We start from the raw sequence: 23,181 nt of genomic DNA, 5'->3' as shown, positions 1-23,181 counted from the left end.
TCAGAACTTAAAAGGGAATTTAACACCTTTTGTTCAAGATTCATTTTAATCTGATTAAACTTCTTACAGACTTTCCCCCTCAGGCAAGTGATCACACCGGCTGGGAATTAAACTAGATTTGTAATGTATGACTACACCACATGGAGTTGAGTGTGCATGTGTCTGAAGGAGGGGAAACTACCAGAATTTGTGTGTGATTTAGCCAGTTATTATTCGCTCGTAAAAGCGCGTGTGCTGCTTCTACCAAGCTGCCAGCAGACATCAGATGATGCAAGTCGATGAGACACGGTGCGCTGGTAGAGACATCAGCTGACTGAACATGCTGGCAAACCCTGAGCCGCAACCCCCTTGCATCAGCAGATCGCCGTGACAACAGCGCGTTCCCGCCAAAAAAACTCCCTCCGTGTTCCTCGTCCCGCTCCGGAGACCACACCCAGTAACTCTCAGTCACTTTACCAAATTTCAGTAATGCTTAGAGGAGACTACTACCAAACTCAGAGCCTTTTATGGTCATTGGCTGAGGCAACCACAACCACCCATTAATGCAGCACGCCGACACACACACACACACACACACACAGGTCAGGTGAGGTCACGTGCTGTGTGTTTTCTCGCAGAGAGTGCCAGCTGCTGGCTGTTATTGCAGGGTTTCTGCAGAGTCAGGTTTGTGTTACGAGGCTGGGGCCACTTCATTCCTTTCTGCTTGCTTCTCTGCTCACCGACATCACACACACCACGGATCACATCTGGGTCAAAACCTCTGTTTTAAAACACCGTTTTCACGGGTCTTGGTTTGTTTTACCCGATGTGCAGGGTCGGTCATATACTCTATAATGATGCAATGAGAGCCAGAATCCTCTGACGTTACATCTGAAGTATCCAAGGGTTAAGTTTTTCTTTTGATTGACAGTCTGCTTGGTACAACTGGACTTGGCTGTTTGTAGTAAACCACACCCAATTCAGGTGATACTCAAAGAAGTCTTTGTTTCTTTTTAGCAAACAAGGTGCAGTTTCGACATATTACAGTATGAAGCTTTAAACTTGCAGCGTGAGAGGGTAGTCAAGTGTCTAAAACAAAAGCACGTCTCGCTGGCATTAAGCAAGAACAAAAGTACTTTGTTCAAAGATACAATAAGATGAGCCACGTCAGCGTCAGAGATGTTTGATGCTGGATTTTTGCAGGCCAACTTTCCTGAAAGCTTCTTCAAGTTGAAAATGAAAATCACAAGTTGACGATCGGTCATACTTAATCAAATCAAGCAGCGCTGAAATTAAAGTCATTTAAGTTTTCAAGAAAGACTGAAGTTAGTCCAGAGAATACCCAGCATTTGGTAGAGGGAAAAAAGTTTATTTAATTTGAAAGGGTGTGCGTAAGACTGTCATAATCATGTCATGCACCTGCTATGAAGATGAAAGAGTATTAAGAAATGTTTGACTGTCATTCAGTCAGTCAGTCTTAATGAAAGTTGACATTGTCTGAGATGTCTTTGTTATGACGACTTGTCATTATCTGGCCTGTTCTTGAGTAAAGTACAGACTTGGTTAATGTCACACTGTCATAACAAAACCATCTCAAACGATGTCAACTTCACATTAAAAATGGCGCCTCTCTCACAGCCACAGTGTCCCCCTTTGAAACTTACATTCCAATCCGAAACTTGTGTTATCGTTTGCCCGTTTTACGTTAATTAGAGTTCACATTAATGCCCAATGTTTGTTGAACGAGCTGCAAAAAAATCTTTTAGAAGGAACAGATGTTTATAACGGTTAAATTGAGTAATATGTTAACAGAGTCTGGCAGGCGGTGAGACTTAAACTCCAGAGCGTGTATTTTCAGAGCAGTGGGCTTTCAGCTCAAGATAACAGGTTTAGCTTTACATCAACAGACAACTGACAGTTATGAACAGCTGATGAAGTTACAGTGTAGGACACTCGTCACCTGTTATTGTCAAATTACAGCGTCGTGCTCGCCTTGCACGACCTGAGCTTCCTTAAGTCGGAGAGGAAGGATTCAGGGGAAACAACTTGCTTAAATTAGTGTGCCTACTTGCTCCACAGTATAATGGTGTGTGTTCTCCAGTGCTGCAGCTATAGGATGATCAGCTATAAGGGAGATGATGAGGCCCAGCAGCAGCTACTGGCCGCCCGGCTGGACTGCAGTTCCACACAACTGAGCCAAAATAAACATCTTCCCCACAGTCTCCTCTGCTGACATGACATGAATGTGTGCGGGGGATCGGCTGCAGGAGAGTATGGCTCGCAGTGGCCACATGTGTACCTCAAGTATCTTTGTGCATATATATATTTGTGCGTGTGTGTCTGTGTGTGTGTCTGCATAACCAATTGGGACAATCTGAAACCTCAAGCTCCTGAATTACATCTTTATCTTCCTCTGTTTTCCCCTGTTACGTCTAAATCAGCACCCCTGAGCCACATGTAGGCGGCCAGAGCTTCCTCCACTCGGATTGTGTCCATTAAAAACACCAGTAGCACAGTCCAGTGACCACACCTCTGCCAGTCCCTGCAGTTTAGTCTCTATAGTGTAACCCTCACCAAAATGAGTGAAACAACAACGATAGAGACACGGAAATTTAATTTATTCCATCCTCCTTTACACTTACATTAATACTGTGATATTCAGTTAAGTTAATTAAACAGTAAAGTGTTTAAGAAGTGACTTTCGACAATCACCAGTAAAAAGTGTACACGAACTTCTTCATTTAAATAAAAAAAATCATTAAGAAGGATCAAAATTATCCAGCTCTTGTTTTGCGTTACAAAATATTGTTGACAGGGTAGTAGATTTCACATGTTTTCTCTTGTACAATGTGCTTTGGTAATACTATGTTTCACTACGACAATAAACACTCTTTGAATCTCTTTTTGTCACTTTTGGTCCAATTTATTACTTTTTCTTACGCCAAGAACTTTGAAACTCAACATTTAAGCCACCATAGACGGAAAGTCCTTAAAGTATTCAGAAAATAATTAAAATTGATCATTTCGACTGAGAAAAAATCCATCTGCTGATAAAGATGGGATCTAAACTTACAGAAAACTTATTAAATAATTGTTTTGTCAGAGGAATGTTTACATGTAATATATAGTACAGTAATGGTTCAGCCCGTAAGCCGGAAAATCTTTTCAGCAGCTGAGCTGCAGCTCTGTTTTTGCGTCCGGTCCCATATTTAAAAAACATGTATAGGATATTAATGGACTCATTATACTTTCATTAGGATTTTTTTAGGGATTCTATTTCCATTCTGAGGTTTCAACCCGAGGGTTGGAAATGCCTGAGTGGCCTGTTCCACTGAGCCCCCATTCTTTAAAAAAAAAAAAAAACAACCAGCTCCCACGTTAACCAGCTAAGCACCACAATTAATCCATTTCCTCCTCAGAAATTAGACCTGTTCATTAGGCTTTCCATAAACTTCCATCGTCCTGAAAGTCTGCTCTGCTGTGTGTGGCTTGTTCAGGGGGATCCATTACACCGCAACAAACACTCTGGAGGGGAAGTTTAGAAGAGAGGCCTCCTCATCTTGATATAAAGTCTCAAGCTTTAATATCTCTCAGGGGAGGAAAAGAGTTGTGCTCCGGGTCTCAAGAAGGAGGGAAAGATTCCTCTGGATATGATTTGATCAGCACGAACGTCCGTAAATCATATTTTGTCGAGTTAAAGTTATCGCTGCGCCTTATGGTACAAAGACACACAGAAGCAGGATGTCCTCAGGCTGTACCTCACTCACAAGTAAGAGGAACGATGTTGTCAAATAGGAAGAAAGATATTTTGGGGCTGTCGGACAGGCCTCAGGGGTCTGATCAAGCAAACTGTATAAATAGGACCCTTCCTACAACTTAAAATTTCAAGGCAACTCATTGCCAACATATGACCAAAAACACACAGTTACACAACGCATAAAACATCTGCCAGAGCCGGACTGTTTTTTCAAATCAAACATATGGATGGATGCATGTTGCAGGGAGTCGGAGGTTTTCATTCCTGCAGCTTCAAAAGGTCAAGCTCTAACAAAATAACCAACACAACATTACAAGAAAGAAACTTCAAAGGGCCCATATTGGAACTTTGCTTTTTGAAGAAAGCGCCCCGAGCAGACTCATTCATCAATCTCCAAATGTTACACTGAGGCTAAATATTTCCAAGTTTAGACTATGAATAATGTGCGAGACAGAACTCACTGCTGCTATCTGAAGCACAGAGATGACAGATAGTCAGAGCTGCGATCGGACTCACAGGTTTAAGTATTTTCTTACAAACTAACAAACAAGCCGTAGGGACTTCCTCCAGGGGGGGACTGGATGTAAATGAAGCCTGACAGTGGCGGCTGCGCGGAGCGCGTGTGTGATCTGCTGCTGAGACCGATGGCGGGTTTCCGGGCCATTTGCTGCTCTGTTATTGCTGAGGAGGGAGTCTGCCCCTGGGGCTGTGTGAGGAAGAAGCAGGAGCTCAGAGGGTTGATGGCTTTATAAATCACAGGCGAGCTGAGGCCGACAGAGAGTCCGGACACCGTGAATCAGTGCAGTACACACAAACACCAAAACGCACACACACACACTCATTGCACATGGGTATATACACTCATAAAAACCTGTTTCCGAAATTATTTTATTCTTGGCAGACTCTCCCTGAAATAGCACTTAGGTCATCATGGCACAGTAAAGATTTTAAGTTGGTGAACACCTCCTTCAGGCAGCCTGGTCCACGCTACACCTTAAATGGTACAGAAACTCTCACACAAAGAGGAACGTATACACACTCAGAGAAAGAGACAGGGCTCCATTTAAACAATCTATGGTACGGTCTTAAGTGCATGGCGCAAGTGCATTTAGGGTGTGACTAACTCCACTTTTGTAAGTTAAACAGCTCATGATCTGGGTGCACAGTAAGTCCCCAGGAAATGACAACAACTTCTGAGATGGCGACCTATACACTGAATATGGTGAGGTAACACCTGGGATGCAAATGTTAAGAATGCACACAAGCTAACATCTTTTCCCATTTCTTTTGTGGTGATTTAACCATTTTAATGCCAAGGCTCGCCTCCTGGTGTGCAAATGTTTCACCAAAACAAGTTCTCCCCTAACACTTTTTTTTGCAGGGGCGCTGTCACCGCATCCTGGGCTTAACTCCACCCAAGGCAGAGCGTTTTTCCCCCTATATAAGAATGATAATGTGTGGAGCCAGCTGAGCTGAGTGCTGGAAAAAGGTCTGACTATGCAAGACTAGACTCAGTGTCTCATGAAGTCCAGGTTTGTCCCCTGCCAGTCCACATTTTGGTACCACAAGTCGCTAAAACGGAAGAGAAAACAGTTTTTTAACAATAAAATGACACACAAAGTGGTACGCTTCCTGTGATTGGTTTGCATAGTGTTCACACGAGAGTTCAGTTGACAGTGGTCGGAGACCACTGCTTTGAGACAGACCAGGGAGCGGTTGTTTGATCCGCACCAGAGTTCAAGTCAAGCGTTCACACCAACCCAAATGAACCACACCAAGGGGAGAAACACTCCAGGGTTTGGCAAACAACAAAGTTGGTGAACACGCTCTTAAACAGCAGAATGAGTTTAGTTTTGCACCCGCCCTAAAATTCCTAAAAGTCCAGACATGGGAAGTTATTTCTTTAATCCTTTACTATCTATCAAAAAATACTCGGTGCCATCAATCACTCTCTATAAGTAGACTCCGCTTTTTTCCGTTGGAACAACGCTCACACAGAAAACCACACACACACACACACATATGCACATAAATGCAACCGATCATGTGGAGACAGACATCCTCCGTCCCCTACTCCGACACAAATGGGGTCAATCCTACACACACTCAACCACCAATGAAAGAGGATCCCCCGAAATTACCACTTTGCTGGAGCCTGGAGCAACCAGTGACTTCATGTCTGCAGCAGCTCCGATGATTTACTCACGTTCAACCATCCCGACTCCCGCCGCAGCCCAGGAAACCCATCACTTACCCCCCACCCCCCCCTGCACCACATTTCCCTTCTATCTGTTGAACATTTACACCATGCCACATCCCCTGCATACCTCACACGTTTACTGACCCAACTCAGCAGCACCAGAGCTGTTAGGAGAGCACGTCGTGTTATCAGGGACAGATAGGGGAGGTCAGACACAGATTCGAGCCAAACGACTCCATAAACACAGCTGAACGGTCTCTGTGTTCTTGTCTGCGCCGACCGGTTGTTGCTGAGATAAAGGATGGATTCTTGGACAACAATCCGACAAACACAAAGCGTTTGGAGACAAAGGACTGGGCGGCGGACCCTTAAAACCAGCCAATATTTGAGCCATAAACCGAGACCAGAAATTCATAACTCAGCCCATGTGAAAGCTGAAGCACTGAAAAGAGCTGGAAATATCCACACACAAATTTTGATTAATTTACAGTCCTACGAGGCACATAATAGTGGTTTTCAGGCCCAGTGGGGACTAAAAGATGCCGTAAAATCCAATCCTTAAAATCAAAACTCAAAAATCACATTGAAATGTTAAGCATAACAGTCGTCACAGTCTTAATCTGGATCTATGGCGGGTATGAGAGGCTCCAAGCCATGGTGGTGCTGATTGATCAATTCCTGGTGCTGGAGGCGCCTCGATAATGTGTGAGTGCGCACGCGTTTGAGTGTGTCTCCAAGTGTGTGGTTAATGAATTACAGCCTTGACAGGTCAGGATTAGCCCTGGGGTGTGGAGCAGATAAAAAGGAAGACCATCATTCTCCCTCATTCACACAGACAAAAAGTCAAAACAGAAGATACGACACAAAGCTGTTTTTCTTCACTTGAATTTTAGGGGTGTCATGTTTGCAAGAATAAAGTGCCTTGAACAAGTGAACTTGCTCACTTACTTGGAAAGTAAGTTGAAATGGAAACTTTGAACATCTTGTTTGACTCTTTTAACTTCCTCTAACTAAAGAAACTCCTTCAATAGTCAAAAAACAAGAAATTAATTGCTTTACACAGGGTTGCATCACCAAGGAATGTTTTTTTTAAACCTGATTAAATCATGGTTTAACTTGAATTTATGTTGCACCAAATGTTTAATCTATTTTAAAATTAAGAAAGATTAAAATTAAGCAGCTAGCAAACAATATGACATTTGTGTTTGCTTTTTAGCTAGCTAGCAAACAATGTAATGTTTTTTTAACTTTTAAACTAGCAAGCGCACAATATAACTTTTTTTTATAAACCTTTTAGCATGATAGCAACCTTTTGTTAGGGAATAGATAGCAGTGGAAGTTAATGGTTTCCCCCTGTCTTTTATAGGTCCCAGCTGCACTCAGATGTATTTTATCTTTATTTATTTTAATTTGAGTCAGTGATTAAATCCGGTTCAGTTTCAGTTTACATCAATAAACTTGGATTCACTCAAACTAGATGAGTTTTAAATTGTGCAACAGAGCTCTGTTTATTTTACTCGTTTTAAACCTGGCTTTACTAAACTCTGAATTAATCTTAGTCATCTTAAGAAACAAAGAAGTTAACTTATCTTAATGAAATCCTTGAGTTTAATTTAAAAAATCAAGCAGACTTTAAATTATTAATCATAGCAGCCAGGACACAAGTCTTCCTTGAGGACATCATAATACAATTATTGGCACCTTTATTGTCCACTGGTAGACAGATCCATGTTTGCACCAAGTGTTTACCCAACAGCAGAATCATCATCATACCTTAAAAAGACATATAATTCTTCTCTAAGTATAACAGAGCCCATTTTAGAGGCAGAAACACAGAGCTGAAGCGTCAGAGACCAGACTGAAGCTGATCGGTGAGTGAACATCACCCTCTGGTGGTAAAAAAAAAATGCAGCCCTAGTGAAGGTGTGTTTTTTTTTTTTGGACTCACCACAGGTGTAGATGACACTGAGGTACTTCCTGGTGCCAGAATAACACGGATCTCCAAAGTCTCTGGTGGAGGCTCGAACCAGGCAGCTTTTCTTTCCCTGACAGCGGGAGGTCAGGACCTGCAGGGCCAGAGACGACTGGCAGTCTGACAGAAAGACAGAGAGGGGGGGGGGAAAAATCTATTATTACTAGACACACCAGACTGATGATAACAATACAGTTTATCTAATTATATAACAACATAGACGTCAATGTTACTGCTTCTGTACTTTTCCTGGTAACACCATCATTTCCAAAAAGGAACTGACATATTACTCACAAATTTCTTAGGAAGTGTTTTGGAGGAAACTGTGTAATTTGCAGCGACTTACAAGGAAAAGTGGAGCAGAGCGGACAGGAAAAACATACGTTGATTTCAGCTCCTCAAATGTGAATACCTGCCTCAGTCTTTTATAATAGTAAAATGTTCATCAGACAAAACAATGTGAATGTCAACTTAAGCTGTGGGTAGCTGGTTATTATTTTCTGTCACAGACCAAACCATTAATAAATTAGTGAAAAAAAATAACCTGCTCATTAAAATGAATAATGACGTAACTGTTAGCTGTAGCCCTAAAATGAAGACAGTGTTCAGCTGCCTGGCTTTCTTCCAGTTAACTGAGAGTTTCTACCCAAGTTTCTATCTTTTATGCAGGTCAGCTGAACATCCAAAAATGTAAATATTGTCTTTCTGAGTTGTAAATTACAGGCAAGAAATGACTGCTTGGTTTAAATGAATCTTTTTAACTTTTCCCAGTCAGTCATACTCCAGTTCTTTGAGGGAAACGTCTCTATAAATCAAATACCGCTCACAAACTCTACCCAGCCATCTACTATCTACTGTATAATTTCCTTGTTCTGTGTTAAAACGTCAAATAAATGAGTTACTATGTGTATTGTATCCTACAGTCTCTGTAATTAGTACCAAATTACACAGTCCTCCTTCTCCTCCTCTAAATGAAAAAAAATACAGCATTATCTATATCAGTATGAAACATTTATTTTATCTTATCAGTTACTGTGGTCATTGAAGTACAGAAACCTTTGCTTGTTTCATACCATTTACAGTTCAGTTATCAACAAGGCAGATAAATGATAAGTACAGATAAAAGCTCTCATCCAATTACAACTAATCTAAAATTAAACTAATCTTGTTTTAGCTTGTTTATATTATCTGTTTCTATAACTGTTAATTTTCAGGACAACCAACCATTTTTCAGGACATCTGGTCACCCTGGTCGCGACTCTCTGTACTACCTTGCTATTTGATGGACAAGTAGCACTTCAGGCACAAAAGGACTACATGAGTCTCTGTCAGCTACAACAGAGATCGACACACACACATACACACACACACATCAGACCAAGGGGACATCACACACTCCTTCCCATTAAGCCTTCCTCAGCTCCCATCATGGACCCTCTGTTCACATCAGACCCACATACAGAAACCTTACTGGGGCCTCACATTGTCTGAGGGATATCTGATCCAACATGTGTGTGTGTGTGTGTGTGTGTGTGTGTGTGTGTGTGTGTATGGAGACCAGACAGAGTAATGGATGTGGCTCTCATTCATCATCACTAAGCACCCGGCAGCTCGTCCAGACCCTCTGTTCTGCATCCTGTGGGGAGCGCGGACGGACAGATGAGGCTCTTCTCTTTCCTTTTTCCGCTCTCGCTTCCTTCCCCTCTCACATTAATAACACGACTACAGAAGATAACACACTGTCCCGCTGTGCTCGCAAACTGTACAATGAACCCGTTACAGCTCATAAAGTCAGAGTTACAAGCCTCTTGATTAACTGGTTTAGAAATTATCAGAAAATAGTGAAAAAAAAGTCTTTTTACAGGTTCAGAGAATCCAATGTGACGGCCTTAAATTGCTTGTTTTGTCACACCTTCAAACCAAAGATATTCAGTTCAACATCATGTAAACATTTGCGCAATTATCAAGCAATCAACTAATTGATTAATCAACCCATCATGTCAGCTCAGTTTTAAAGACAGACAAGACAAGGGCATGAATGACTGATCTATACAATGACTATGTGGACAACAAAGTGTATTGTTGCAACCTTATGGCTAAAAAAACTAAGCAAAATTAATTATCTCTAGAAAATAAGATCCTTTATTATGTTTTCAACTATTTACTTATTTTTGCGTCAATGACATTGGCAGAGATTTGGAGTTAAAACATCGCAGACTCAAAAAAAAATCACTGGTTTAATAAAATGTTGCAGCCACAAAATGCGTCGCTGCAAACTCATTCTCCAGTATAAAGTAAACACTGAGCAAAAGGAGCAGATTATCAGTTTGTACACCATATTTAGACGATAGATATAGTTCTTCATACAACTTCAAATAATGTGAACTATCCCTTTAACCAAACTGGAACACTGTGAGTCTAGTGGGATCAGTATATATCATGAACTCCAGTGACAGCCCACGCCGAGGTGTGTGAGAAGCGCTAATAAAGTCAGAAGATCCTCCTGCTGAGTCTTGTGAGAACGTGAATGTGTCGGGGTTCCACATGGATGCCTCCCAGATCCCCACGCTCCATCTAACCCCTAAAACACAACACAAGGAGGCGAGCCTTTGAAAGTGGACACTGCGCTTTCACACCGTCTGCCTCGGCGGAAAGAGACAGATCAGAAAGGTAGAGGTAAGAGGCCGGTTAAGGCTCGGCTCACACGTCGACAGGCCAAAACAAATTACGGCGCGGGTCAGAGGGCAAATGTCCCCGTCAGGAAGTGAAAGAGAGCAATGCAGTGGTCATGCACAGTGTCAACGCTGGGAATTCGGTGAATGGCGCACAACTGTGCAGTCCTGTCTTATTGGATTACAGCAATCGCAATCAAAGGCCACGCTTTATTTCCTGGTAATGATTGTGTTCGGAGTGAAACCAGATCAAAGGCCATGTGTAGAAAGCCTCTTAAGAATGTGAACCTGAATCAGTGTCGCTTCGAAGGGGCAACCGGACACTCCCCAGCTGGAGCCGACACACTGGAATTCCCAACCAGGACGTAGTGAGGTGGAAATCTGTGGGAACCAGTGAGTGTAACTGGATAACTAGTCTGACACCTCAAAGGCTGAAGAGCTCCCACTGTTACTTCAGGAGACAGTTAGGATTATATGAAGTGGGGCTGTATGAGGTACTTATCGATAGCCAGTGTATCACCTACAGTAGATGCTGACTGGCACGCCCTCACTTTAGAGAAGCAGAGAGGAGCACCGGCATGGAAACTTAACTGTTGTGGTGGGGGTCAACAACAAAAGACACTTAACAAAGGTCCACCCCAAAAAAAAACAAACAAACACAATATTTTTACTGATTTACTTTGCTGTCAGACAGCCTTTTCCGACAAGAAACCACCGTTATAAAAGCCGAACATCGCTCTCTCCAATCCGACCAAACCCCATAAGGGAAATTACTAATTTTACCTCAGAGAACAGAAGAGTTTCTGGTCCACCACTGCCACGATCTGTTGGTTTGTTTGTGTTACTGTGTGGCTTTGGTGAATCCGAACTATCTTTTTAAAACACAGAAGTCACACAATAACAAAAACGAACCAACAGATCGAGGCAGCAGTAAACCAGCAACTACTTTGTTCTGCAAGGTAAAATGACTGACTTTGCCTATGGAGTTCAGCTGATTTGGAGAGAGTTATTTTTGGCTCGCATAACAGCAGTTACCCATCAGAAAAGGCTGTCTGGCGGAAAAGTAAAGCACAACCTGCTTCATCTGCAAATTGATTCTGGTTCCAGAAAGCACTCTTTGAATGAATTATTATGTTGAAGAGAGATGCTGCTGGTACGATGATGCTCCATACAGACACAGCACTCTTCTTGTGTGCAAAAACATATCCTAAACGTGCCTATATCCATTTCCAGCATAAAGGAATGATGCTCCCTTTGTTTGACTTCTTGTTGTCTCTCCTTTGGCTCTAAGTGTTTATCTAGGCATGTTGTTAAATGTTAAGTACTTAAGAAACATGTAGTTGATATCAGTATAATCAGAATTACTGACTGTTTATACAGTGTGAGATAAAATGGGCGTTCTAGCATGTAATAGGATAATTTTATCAGAGTGAAGTAAATAAAGTGCGATGTGTTAATGGCTTAAATGCCACAGTTTATCTACAGCAAGTAAAACTGAGCAGCACACGTGTGCTGCCTTGCATCACATGCTGAGCTGCATCCTGAGGCCAGAACTGAACAACCTGAACCAAAGAAGCACTGAATGAACGTATTATCCTCTGATCAGCTGAGACTAACATCACAAACTGATGACATGTCTCTGCAGAGGACTTACAGGTCAAGATCAGGGGGTGCAACTCATGATTTTATTATTTTAAGATTAGATTTTATTACGGGGCTGAACTGTTAATCAGGATTGCATCAAAATCACGTTATGGCCTACTGCGGTTTTCAAATCGTAGCGGGTGCAAAATTTGTTCAAGGCAATCAAAAATAATATTTTAAATTAAATTTTTGCGTGTTGCAGAGCTGTCCTGACCTACACAGCATATTTAACAGACATGTTTAATTTTAATATGTTTTTAAATGAAAATTAGGATACTGAAGTAAATCCCTCTAAATCGCAAATTATATCACAATTGCAAAATCACTCAAACGCAATTCAGAACTATTTTATTATTTTAGTTGAAGAAACATTTAATTCATAACATGTCAGAAAATGGTGGAAAATTCAAATAATACATTCCTATAGTCCGAGGAGTATGTTGTATTTTATCTGAACAGTCCAAAACTAAAAAGATATTCAGTTTACTGTTACAAATGACCAAAAAAAATATTCCAATACTCACATTTGACAAGCTGGAATCAGAAAATGTTTGTCATTTTGTTGAAAAAAATAATTACTAAAATATCATCAAAATAGTTTGCACGAAATCTTTAGGCTTTTGACTAAATGATACATGAACTAATCATTGCTGCTCAGTTGAAATATAGCGTCCTGTTTACGTTCATCCCATTCTAGAGTTCCACTTTTAAAAGTTAGAGATGTGCACATTATCTGACGACAAAATATATTAGACAGTTAGACAGTCTTTCTACCATTAATTAATTATATTTTTTTATATTTATCTTATTTTACTTAATGAATCCTATCTTTTAATTAACTGTATTTTTCTATTTTTCTCTGATATAATTATTGAATTCACTTGTATTATCCTTTTTTACTGTGTCATTAACACTTTGGCAACATTAAGACATGGATGCCAATAAAGCGTTGTGTGTATCTATGCATGTGTGCAGATGCTGCAGCACAATGACCTCCTGGTCTGCCCGATGTACTTTAATTTGCCCTCCCTCTCTCTTTTCCTCCCCAGAGGGCTCGTTTGAGCTGCTGCGCCACGCTGAAAACTTTCCTCTCTGACGGGCGGACCCACTGACAGACAGGCCCCCATTAGCTGCAGCTTTGATTCCCTGACTGGGTGATTAGCAGAGCAGGGGGGCCACGGAGGAGCGGGCGGGGCCAGAGGGGAGCAGGGGGTTCTCAGAGATAGATAGAGACTTCTAGAGACAAGAGGATGGAGACACACACACACACACACGCACACGCACACGCACACGCACACACACACACACACACACACACATATTTATTCTTTGTCCACTGGATTTTCATGCTTATATGTGCGCACACACACACACACACACACACACACACACACACACACACACACATTTCTATGCAGTTTAAAAGAGCATTCCTCAGGGTCTGACCTCCTCTGGCTCTCATTAGCAGCTTTAACACAGACAGACAAGCATACAACAGTCCTCTCTCTCTCTCACACACACACACACATTCACACACACTCATAGGGGGAAACAAGCATGAATAACCCCTGATACCTCTAACCTTTACCCTCAACCACCTCCGAGCCTGTGCGCTCACCCTCCGGCCTCCACACGGCCAACAAGGACGGGCCTGTGGTCCAGAAGAGAAGGTCCACAGTCAGGAGAGGCAGCGACTGAGGGAAGAGGAGGAGTTTCCTGCACACGTATTCTCACTCATGACTAATCACAGACTGAGGTCACACACAGAGAACCACGAACAAGAAAACACAAAGGCATAACTTTTCTTAAAATGACCCACGGTTCAAGTTACTGACACCTGCTAAAACAGAGAACCTCTAGTAGTCCGGGAGTTTTAGACAAAAGTCACACAAATCCCAACAGAAACAAGCTTAACTGATTTTGTGTTCTCCGACTGTTCTAAACGAAAGGAAAAAAGTCTTAAGGAATCATGAGAAAGGAAAGTTTACTACACAAATAAAGTTCTAAGATATCCAAGTGGTGGTTCAAAGGTGTTTCTTAACCACTCTGGTACCACTTTTTTGCCTCCTGTGATAATGAAATCAACTATCACTGATCAACTCTAGTATACTTGTATATAAGGCAACATAAATTGGCATTATTAGCATCATTAGCACCAAATGAATATCGGCACTGATTAACATAAATTTAAAACCAAATATTTTAAATATCACTCGAAATAGACCGTTTATATTTATTTCAAAATATTCATGGATGCCAAATTGGCACAAATCAGCATAAATAGTGGCGATGATGTATTTAAAGCTTTTCAGGTTTCTTTCCTAAGTCCCGCCCCTTTTGCCCCGTGTTCCAATAGCAGTTGAGCAACCTTGGTGTACCCCGTGGAACCTCAATAAATTTTCTCCTTTCCTGTTTCCTGCACTTCGATATGCTGTGTGCTGGGCTCGTCTACATTCAAAGGAAAACGAAATTTCATTTTTTTAACATGGGCGGCAATGGGAAATTGTGGCATCACAGATTTCAGGATTTGTTTTAGCACCTTCCCTACTTGGATTTTGCAAGACTTTTCATACGTTGTATGAGACTAGAACAGTTGAAAAGAGTTTCTGTTGCAGTTTGAGTGTGGTGATATCACATTATATTTGTACTATAGGTTGAGAAACCCTCTGCTAACATCCTCCTCTCTGTCGTCCATGCATTTAAAGTATGTGTTGATATGCTGCTCTGTACCAGCAGCTCCTCTGTGTCGCCCAGCTCTTTCTGTCACATCACTCAGCTGTCATACATCTAACTTTCTGCTTGCTTGAAACCGGCATCATCCTTGGATTGTGTCTTCACCAGTAATCTACCAGTTTTCCCACTTACACGGAACTATTTCAACATGATACCAAAACAATAACATGACAATAATATCATGAAACGGTGGCTCCTGTGTGTTGAGTTTCACTTGTCACAGAGCCCGCATATTAAGATTAACGTAGGGTGAGTGTATGCTGGTGGAATGAGTGACCGTCCAACAAATCGACAGGACGGCACTAACATAAAAGCACGCCTCTGAGCACGTACAAATCCACACACACAAACACAGCACATCCGCAGAAACCTGTCCCTCTCCATATCAAACCTCAAGGTATTCCACCCACGCACACCTTTCCCGGAATTTCCAAGACAATGGGCAGACAAACTTGTCAAAAGTCCTCATCTCCTCTTCTGCTGTGACTCACCTGAGATACGTATCATTTCATAGGGAGGCTCGAGTCATTGTTGTGGGATTAAACGTCTTTGTGAAATAGAAAAGTGACTCTCAGATGCCGTGATAGGTTGAATGGGCCTGCACATGCTGCAGACAAGTGCTTCCTGCGAACGTCATTAATGAATTTGAGACCGCGCTCCCACGCACATTTATTGTAAATGGTCCATTCATTTCAGCAGAATTCATTTGAAGTGTTACAGTAAGTGATTTCCAGTCATTAAAAGGGATAGTTTGGATCATTTGAAGTGATGATCCACACACACCCTTGCGCAGAGAAACACGTGCGGATTCATCTTCAGATTTATTTGTAAGTTGATAGCAGGTTATTTCTAGAGTCTGAGGCAGTTGCTGCCAAAACAGTCCTTCGCATATGAGTTATCACTGACAGCATGTTCATATAATCAAACACCGCACCTAAATTCCAATCAGAGATGCCCCTAAACCTCGGATTAACCTGCTGTCCTGGAATCATATGCAGGGTAAAAGCTGGAATACAAGCGTCAGGGATATTTTAGAAAAGTTTAGGTAAAACAGTCACCACCAAGAACTCAATCACTGAAATCTGTCATCGACTTCCACAGCTGAGCTATAGTTACACCTTCAGGACAGGTTTAAACACACGGAAGTGTACAGAATTTTATCTAATCTGCAAAATCCCAAACAACATCCTGCGCCTTATCTGTTACGTATGCATCAAAGTCACAGAGAAATGCAGATACAGTTACAGCGAAGCAGCTCGCACCCTAAGAACTGGAGCAGATTTCCAACAGCCAAGTGTTAAATTTGACCTGCAGCTGTGCGTGCTCGGCTTTTAAAAAGCTAGCGTGATCACATGAGAGACCGACCAGTCCGTGCTTATAGTCTGAAACGTCCTGAAGCACATACTCAAAAGTGAAAGCGCAGGGGTATACAAAAAAAAAAAAAAAAAAAAAGCAGCTTGAGACCCTGCATGCCGAGCATGGGGGGCTATTTAGATGTCAAGAGGTGTGTGTGATGGTAATGGGGCAGATGAGAGAGGAGGGCTGAAGCAGGCCCCTTTGCTTTGAGGATTCTCCATCGCCGCCAAGACCTGTCCAACTCCACCACTCCCACCCCACCCCAAAACCGGGGAGCAGACGAGATCAAAGAGGTCGTACTTTTGTGCACACATGCCTGTGTATGCACTTGTTTTTGTCTGGTATACTTTTCCAAGGCTTTGAGTTCAACATGCAACCACAATGCACAGTGTTCTGTTTGCCAAGATTTAAAATCTTCAGATTTGGAAATATGGGATTAATTATCTTGTTTTAAAAGTTATTCACTCGTTTCTATTTAGGAATTTTTAGAATGTTCTTAAATTGATTGTGCCTTTTATGCCTCAATCATTTATGAAGAATCATTTGCTGATATTCACTATATTTCACCTATTACTGTGCCTACTACTATACAGTCGGATGGCATAATTTGATCTAAAAAACATAATATTTCTACTTATTTCAGCACTTGTTAGTGTTACTAGTTAGTTTGTAACTTATTTCTGGATTGCTGCAATGATGGATAATTTCACTGCTATTAAGTTATCTTCTCCTCAAACTCTGTTTATTTCTTGTATCTAGCAAAACTTTGGTAACAGCAGGTCTTTATGGTAAATGGGCTGCATAATGCACAAGCTAAATATGGTTTATGTAGTAAAAACATGTCCAGAAGAACGGTTTTCAGACGAGAAAAATCTAACTCTAATTGGCAGAAGACGTAAAGAGACTGTTTGCAGGGAAAATAAAAATAAATAGCGGACAAGCGATTCCCTGCTGCTGTACGTTGTATATCTGAATGACACTTTGCACAGTTCACCTGGGCAGGTGCATCCAGCTGTGTGAGTTCAGCCGTTGATCTCACACACGAGGCAGCCGTGAGGTTGCCAGGACGGTGCGGTTTAGAAGATTACTATAACCAACCTCGCTGGCACATTCAAACACACATTTAAAGAGAAATAAAATCAAAATAGGCACAAAACAAACTTGCACATGATGCGACTGCCAAGCCTGAGATTATTCAGACACGCAGAGCCACAAACGCACGTACACACACACACACACACACGTACACACCTGTTGGAGAACGCGAGGGCAAAACGAAGGGGAAAAGCATTTAAAAATAATTAACGGTGTGTGTCTGAGCTGTCACTCAACACACCCTCACTTCCTGCTCCTGGTGACATGAGAGCCACATGAAAGACGGAGCTGACGGGGGAAAATCCCACCAGGGCACCACGAGGCTGTCTGGAACACCCTGAGGAGGTGTTTGTGGGTGGTTCGAATGTGTATACGCCTATGTGTGTGTATGTGATAGAGAGACAAAAAAAAAACATACTGTTTAATGGGTGAACAGGAACAACAAGGCATTTGTGTACGTTTCAGTGTCCAGTTCATGTAAACACACACAAGGTTATATAGATAGTACAGGAGATCCCCGTTTTTCATTGCCCTTTTCCAGTTTCCTTCTGGGGTCACAATTTTCCCATATTTCTCCTATTTTTAAATTGTCATACTGTTGTTTTCTTACGGAACGTTTTCAAGGAAAGGGGCACACATTTTCTAGGAGCAGCCTAATTAATTTATACCCTCAAAAACATTTGTAAAATATTAATCTTCTGTGCTCTGTGATTTAATTTGAAATCGGACCAGGAAAGGCTAAATGCTGTGGTGTTTTGCAGGTAACAACTGTTAATCTGCTGACATCAGTTTGCAAGTTCTTTAAAAGTCACCAGAATGCAGGAAACAAAGTCCATGAAACTCCAGTTTTTCATGTGAAGGACCCCCAGAACCTCCCGCTTGGTTTCAAAATCCTCCCAATTTTTGAGGTCTCAAGGTTGTCTTTTTCAGAGACGTCCCTGCTTATTTCAGCAACACAACGACAAGACACATTCTGCATGTGTTTCAACAGTGTGGCTTTCCATTAAAAGAGTTCAGGTACTAGACAGACTGTCCTGCAGTCCAGTCCTGTCTCCTATTGCAAATATGTGGTGTCATATGAAATGCAAAATATGACAACAGAGACTCTGCTGAGCACCCGAAGTTGTATATCAAGCAAGTATTTCACTTTCAGAACTTCAACAGTTATTGTCCTCAGTTCCCAAAGGTTTTCTGAGTGTTGTTAAAAGAAAAGGTGATGTATCACGGTGGTAAAAAATACCCCTGTCCTAATTTTTTTGGAATATGTTGCAAGCATCAAATGCATGCATCAAAAGTTTAGCAGTTTGAACTTTAAATATCTTTTCTTTGTACTGTATTCAACTGAATATATGTTGGAAAGCATCCTGTTTTTTTGTGATTGGGTTTTGTAGATGGGCTTGTTTTAAGTACCTAAAATACCTTTTGTTGCTGACCCTGTCCACAGCAGTACAATGCTTAGCCTCTGTGCAGGAGCTCCTCTCTGTTTCTCCAAACTCAGGTTGTATCAACCGCCATCTACTGTAAATAAGACACTGACATTCGAGAGGCGCCTCATACAACCACGCACGAAACAATCCGAACTATCCCTTTAACGTGTGATTTGACAGTAAACACTATGGCTCCTCTGCTCTAATCTGGCCTTTGTGCAACTGTAACAGTAGAGTCTGTTTTCCATCAACGCCGTAAGAGCTCAGCTACTGTATTTAATCCTGAGTCTGAAACCAGATACGAGGCAAGCCCTGTCTGACCCGCTACACCTACCTGTCGCACATTCCTGGTCCACCTGCGCGCGGAGGACTGGCTGAGGTTGCTTCAAAGCAAAGCCCTCAATGCTCATATAGAATACAATAACACACACATACACAACGCCATTCTTCATATCTGTCTCTGATTACCCGCTGACTGACACCTGTGTCAGCGTCTTGACCCCGTCCTGTCACCTCTGTCATGAAGAAGGCACACAGGGCACGTCCGTTAGCGCATTGTCCCTTCACAACTTTAAACAGGAACACACACCAGTTAACTGTCACCTGCTCTGGCTACTTATTTACAAGCGCAAAACCTCAGCGTCGGTTTCCTTCTATACATTAATGAAACAAAGGCGGCGCAGACTAAATGAGCTGCCCGGCAGAGAGGCCCGGGCCGCCATGCTAGCTGTTGTCATATACTAATACTTGTCACGGATCCAAGCTTAGAGTCATTAACATTCCCCTAAACAAGGACGAAGGTACATCTGGATACCCCATGCACTCACACACACATACACGCTCAGAGGGAACTCAATACTGTCCCTTTTCTACGGGCCAAACTCTTGCTTTGGATGACACCTGATCTACATTCCAGCCCAATTCCCCTGGCAATGTGTGTTTGTGTGTGTCTACCTGAGCCTCAGTGGTGGTTTTGTGTATCCCAGTATGCTTTCATAACAAAGTGAAGAAATGCTAAATGGTGATTTGTCTCTAAAAAAAAAAGGACAGTTTGGATTATTTGAAGTGAGGTTGTGTGGGGCGCTTATCAATAGTTAGTGTATTACTTGCAGTAGATGGTGGTCGACGCGTCCCCAGTTAGGAGAAGCGGAGAGGAGTACCAGTACAGAAATTAAGCAACATGCACGGGGCAAAACCTACAAAAGCACCCTGCAAATGTTTTACAGTCTACAAAAAAAGTATAGCCACAAGTACAGTAAACAATGTTACACATCAACAACACAATATTTCGGGATCTGGTGGAATTTAAGACTGCACAAACAAGGCACAAAGCAAGAAATAATTTACTTCCTGGCAACATACAAGACATATTTATGGGCTAAAATTTCAGAGGGAATCATTCTCGCACTAGTCTTATAGGTGATTTTGTGGAATGAAATGGTTATTGGTTTTCTTTCCTTTGTCCTTTTCAGATTTTTTATTTTGAAGCGCTGCTGATAAGGTACGAAGAGGATGAACATGGTGGTTTTGTTGTGGAGATGGACGCTGGTGAGGTGTGGCTTAAACGGTGGTGTTCAGACTGGGGTCCGGAGACCAGCAGGGTTCCTTCAGTGGGTGAGGATTCGAATATTTTTACTTTGTTTTGAAATTTGGAACCACAAGGAAAGAAATATGTCCTAGTTTGATAATTGATTGATGAAATTACAAAAAGTTTTTATTACCTAAGACCAGTATTTATTACTTTAATATATTCTAATCTAAAACCTAACCTTTAAAAAACGACAAAGAGAGGCCTGTGGTTTGATGTACGTCTACTGTGATGGTCCTTGACATGAAACAGTTTGGGAACCCTTGGGCTAAAATCCGTTCTGCTGCTGACCCTGTCCACAGCACCGATTCTCCCGCTGCTCCTCCAAACTGGGTGTGTGCCAACCGCCATCCACTGTAAGTAATACACTGACTTTGGATAAATCCCTCTTGCAACACCACTTCAAAAATCCAAACCACCTCTTTAAATCATAAATCAGTAACAGTGTAAACAGTGTGAACGGTTGGGTGTGGCGGGCCATTGTTTGCTCTACAGCCTCCGAGGCAAAGAAGCCTGTAGAGGAATTATAAAATCTTCCAAACCACAACAGCTTCTCAGGGCAATTATCATCCAAATCAAAGTAAATTCATGAAGGACTGATTTTGCGCGGCGTTTGAAGTTCTCTTTGAGGTTCAGAGGTGTTCGAGTGCTGACGTGTAAAACCCATCAATAAAAATGTTTCATGTTCCCCGTCTGCTGGATGCGTAATGACGCCTGGTGTGATTCGCTCAGACAAATCTGGGCAAAAAGAACAAATCAAAGCCCAGAGTGACCTGAAGTTCCACTGTCTGAGATCATTAATATGTATAAGCACATTAGCAGGACAAGGAGACTCATTTTAACATCACGCAAACGCACACAGACTTGATTTGCATTCCCAGCTTGTGTCTTCATGTAGGAAATCTCATTCCTTTTCTGACCTCAAGCTAACCCGATGCTAAGAAAAGCGTGAATGATAATTAATTCAAACAGCACTGATGCTAATATGATTAGCACCCATTCCTCACCCTCTCAACAGAATGATCAGTTAATAAAATCACTACAAAGCAGCTCCAGGAAGCTACAGGAACCAGGATGCACTTGAAACCTTAAAACTGTAGTTTATCAAACTACCAGGCAGCCTGAGGATTTGTTTTAAAGGGGATGCAGTGAGAGAAGGTGCCTCACCTACTGACGGGGCCCTCCTGTGTTGAAGGGGACACTCCAGGGTCCCCTGTTGAGTCCGGCCAAACATGGCGGAGTAAACAGCGATCTGCATACCCCGTTTGCAGCTCAGCCTCATCCTCTCCTCCTCACAGACCACCTTACTCTTATACTCATCTGGAGACACAGGGAGAGAGAGGACACAAGATGTTACAAATAAAAAAACTGAAAAGTTTCTTCCCGCTTTTATGGATTTAAACAAAACAAATGTCATTAATGTTTTTTGAATTATGCTTTTTATGGTCTCCTTAAGAAAAATATCTGCAGCAACTTAAACTATAGCGAACAGAGTAATAAATTCATGTGATAACATATAACAAGGCAACAGATATATACTGGGAAGCAAGAAATACTCAAAACAAGAGTGATTATGACATTTTATCTACCTTTAAGGTGAATTTACTTTTAGAGAAAAAGTGATGAATGTTTGAGGTAATTAAATTCTGTGTGATGTGAGGTATGTAGATCTGAAATAACTGTAAAAAAAAAAATAGAAGGATAAGGCCATTTTGAATTCATTATGAAGCAATTTAAGGATAAAATATCAATTTTCTGGGTGCTTTTTGTCTTTAAAATGCTACAGACCCCATAGTGCCCCAGAGCGCCATGTCATGATAGCGCCTGGGAGTGCCTGACATTTTAAAATCATCCTCAGTGTATTAAAAAAACAGGGAAACAAGTGTTGTAGATATTTTAAGTTGTCATCAATAAATGGAAGCATGGCTTCCATGACTGGACGCTGTATTCAGGGGAAGAGTCGGTCGGGACAACAGACTGGGTCGTAACTTTTCCTGTTGTTGTCAGACTCTGAATGTTTAATCAGGAGGCAAACAGAGCGAGATTTTATGGATCATATTTGTGATAAAAACTGACCAGAAGTTACTTTCAGTTCTTTTAGGTAGACTGAGTTTCATTTCTTCATAGTTATTTACATATATCTTGTTTTGCCTGGTATTTTTTCATACATGTTCAATGAAACTTGGTCTAAAAGATCATGTTTTTTCAAATGAAACAACTTGTGATTGTCAACATCTGCAAGACTCAAGAATTCTAACAGGGTCTAAATGGTTGAAACACTATAATAAACATTTTTTTGGAGCTGGCAGTAAGTCATGCATTTAATTGTATGTCTTTCCATGTCAACGAGACGTTAAAATAATAGTCGGTTCTCTTCAAAAATCACATTTTCAGATGAAAAGAGAATTTGGTGACGATTGAATGACGTTTAAATTTTTTCTTTTATCTTATTTGTTTGATCAAACTTCTGTAAAGCAGCTTTTGGCCTCGACAAAAAGGCTCCTCTGGGTGTAAACAGGCAGAAGCAGGGTTAGTGTTTCTCAGTGGACGTGTAGAGCCATGCAGAGGCATTCCTCACACACATCCAGCCACAGTGACCTGTGACAGCCAGAGCAGCTCCACTGGCCAGCAAATAAAAACACAACAGCAGCCGTCTCTACGTCCATGTGGGGAGTGGAACAGGAATGCAGAAAGAAGCGAGGGGAAGAGAGCGGAGAAAAAAGGGGGCAGGACTGGTTTGTTGTATCTCCTGCTGAAG

The 23,181-nt window shown here is 41.7% G+C and overlaps 1 protein-coding gene across 1 annotated transcript in view; it reads right to left on the bottom strand.

The window, feature by feature from the left end:
- The window catches only part of eva1aa (eva-1 homolog A, regulator of programmed cell death a), a 105,653-nt gene that overhangs the window by 48,931 nt on the left and 33,541 nt on the right, over positions 1–23,181 (bottom strand). Inside the window, exons 4-5 of the mRNA XM_084737234.1 lie at positions 21,591–21,743; positions 7,885–8,028 (exon numbers count right to left, since the gene is read on the bottom strand). Coding sequence (XP_084593360.1) covers positions 7,885–8,028; positions 21,591–21,743 — 297 coding nt within the window. The remainder of the gene's footprint in view (positions 1–7,884; positions 8,029–21,590; positions 21,744–23,181) is intronic.

Source organism: Lutjanus erythropterus, chromosome 15 (assembly GCF_056507025.1).
Source record: "Lutjanus erythropterus isolate fLutEry1 chromosome 15, fLutEry1.hap2, whole genome shotgun sequence".
NCBI classification, from domain to species: Eukaryota; Metazoa; Chordata; class Actinopteri; order Lutjaniformes; family Lutjanidae; genus Lutjanus; species Lutjanus erythropterus.
This window is presented reverse-complemented; position numbering and strand designations above follow the sequence as displayed.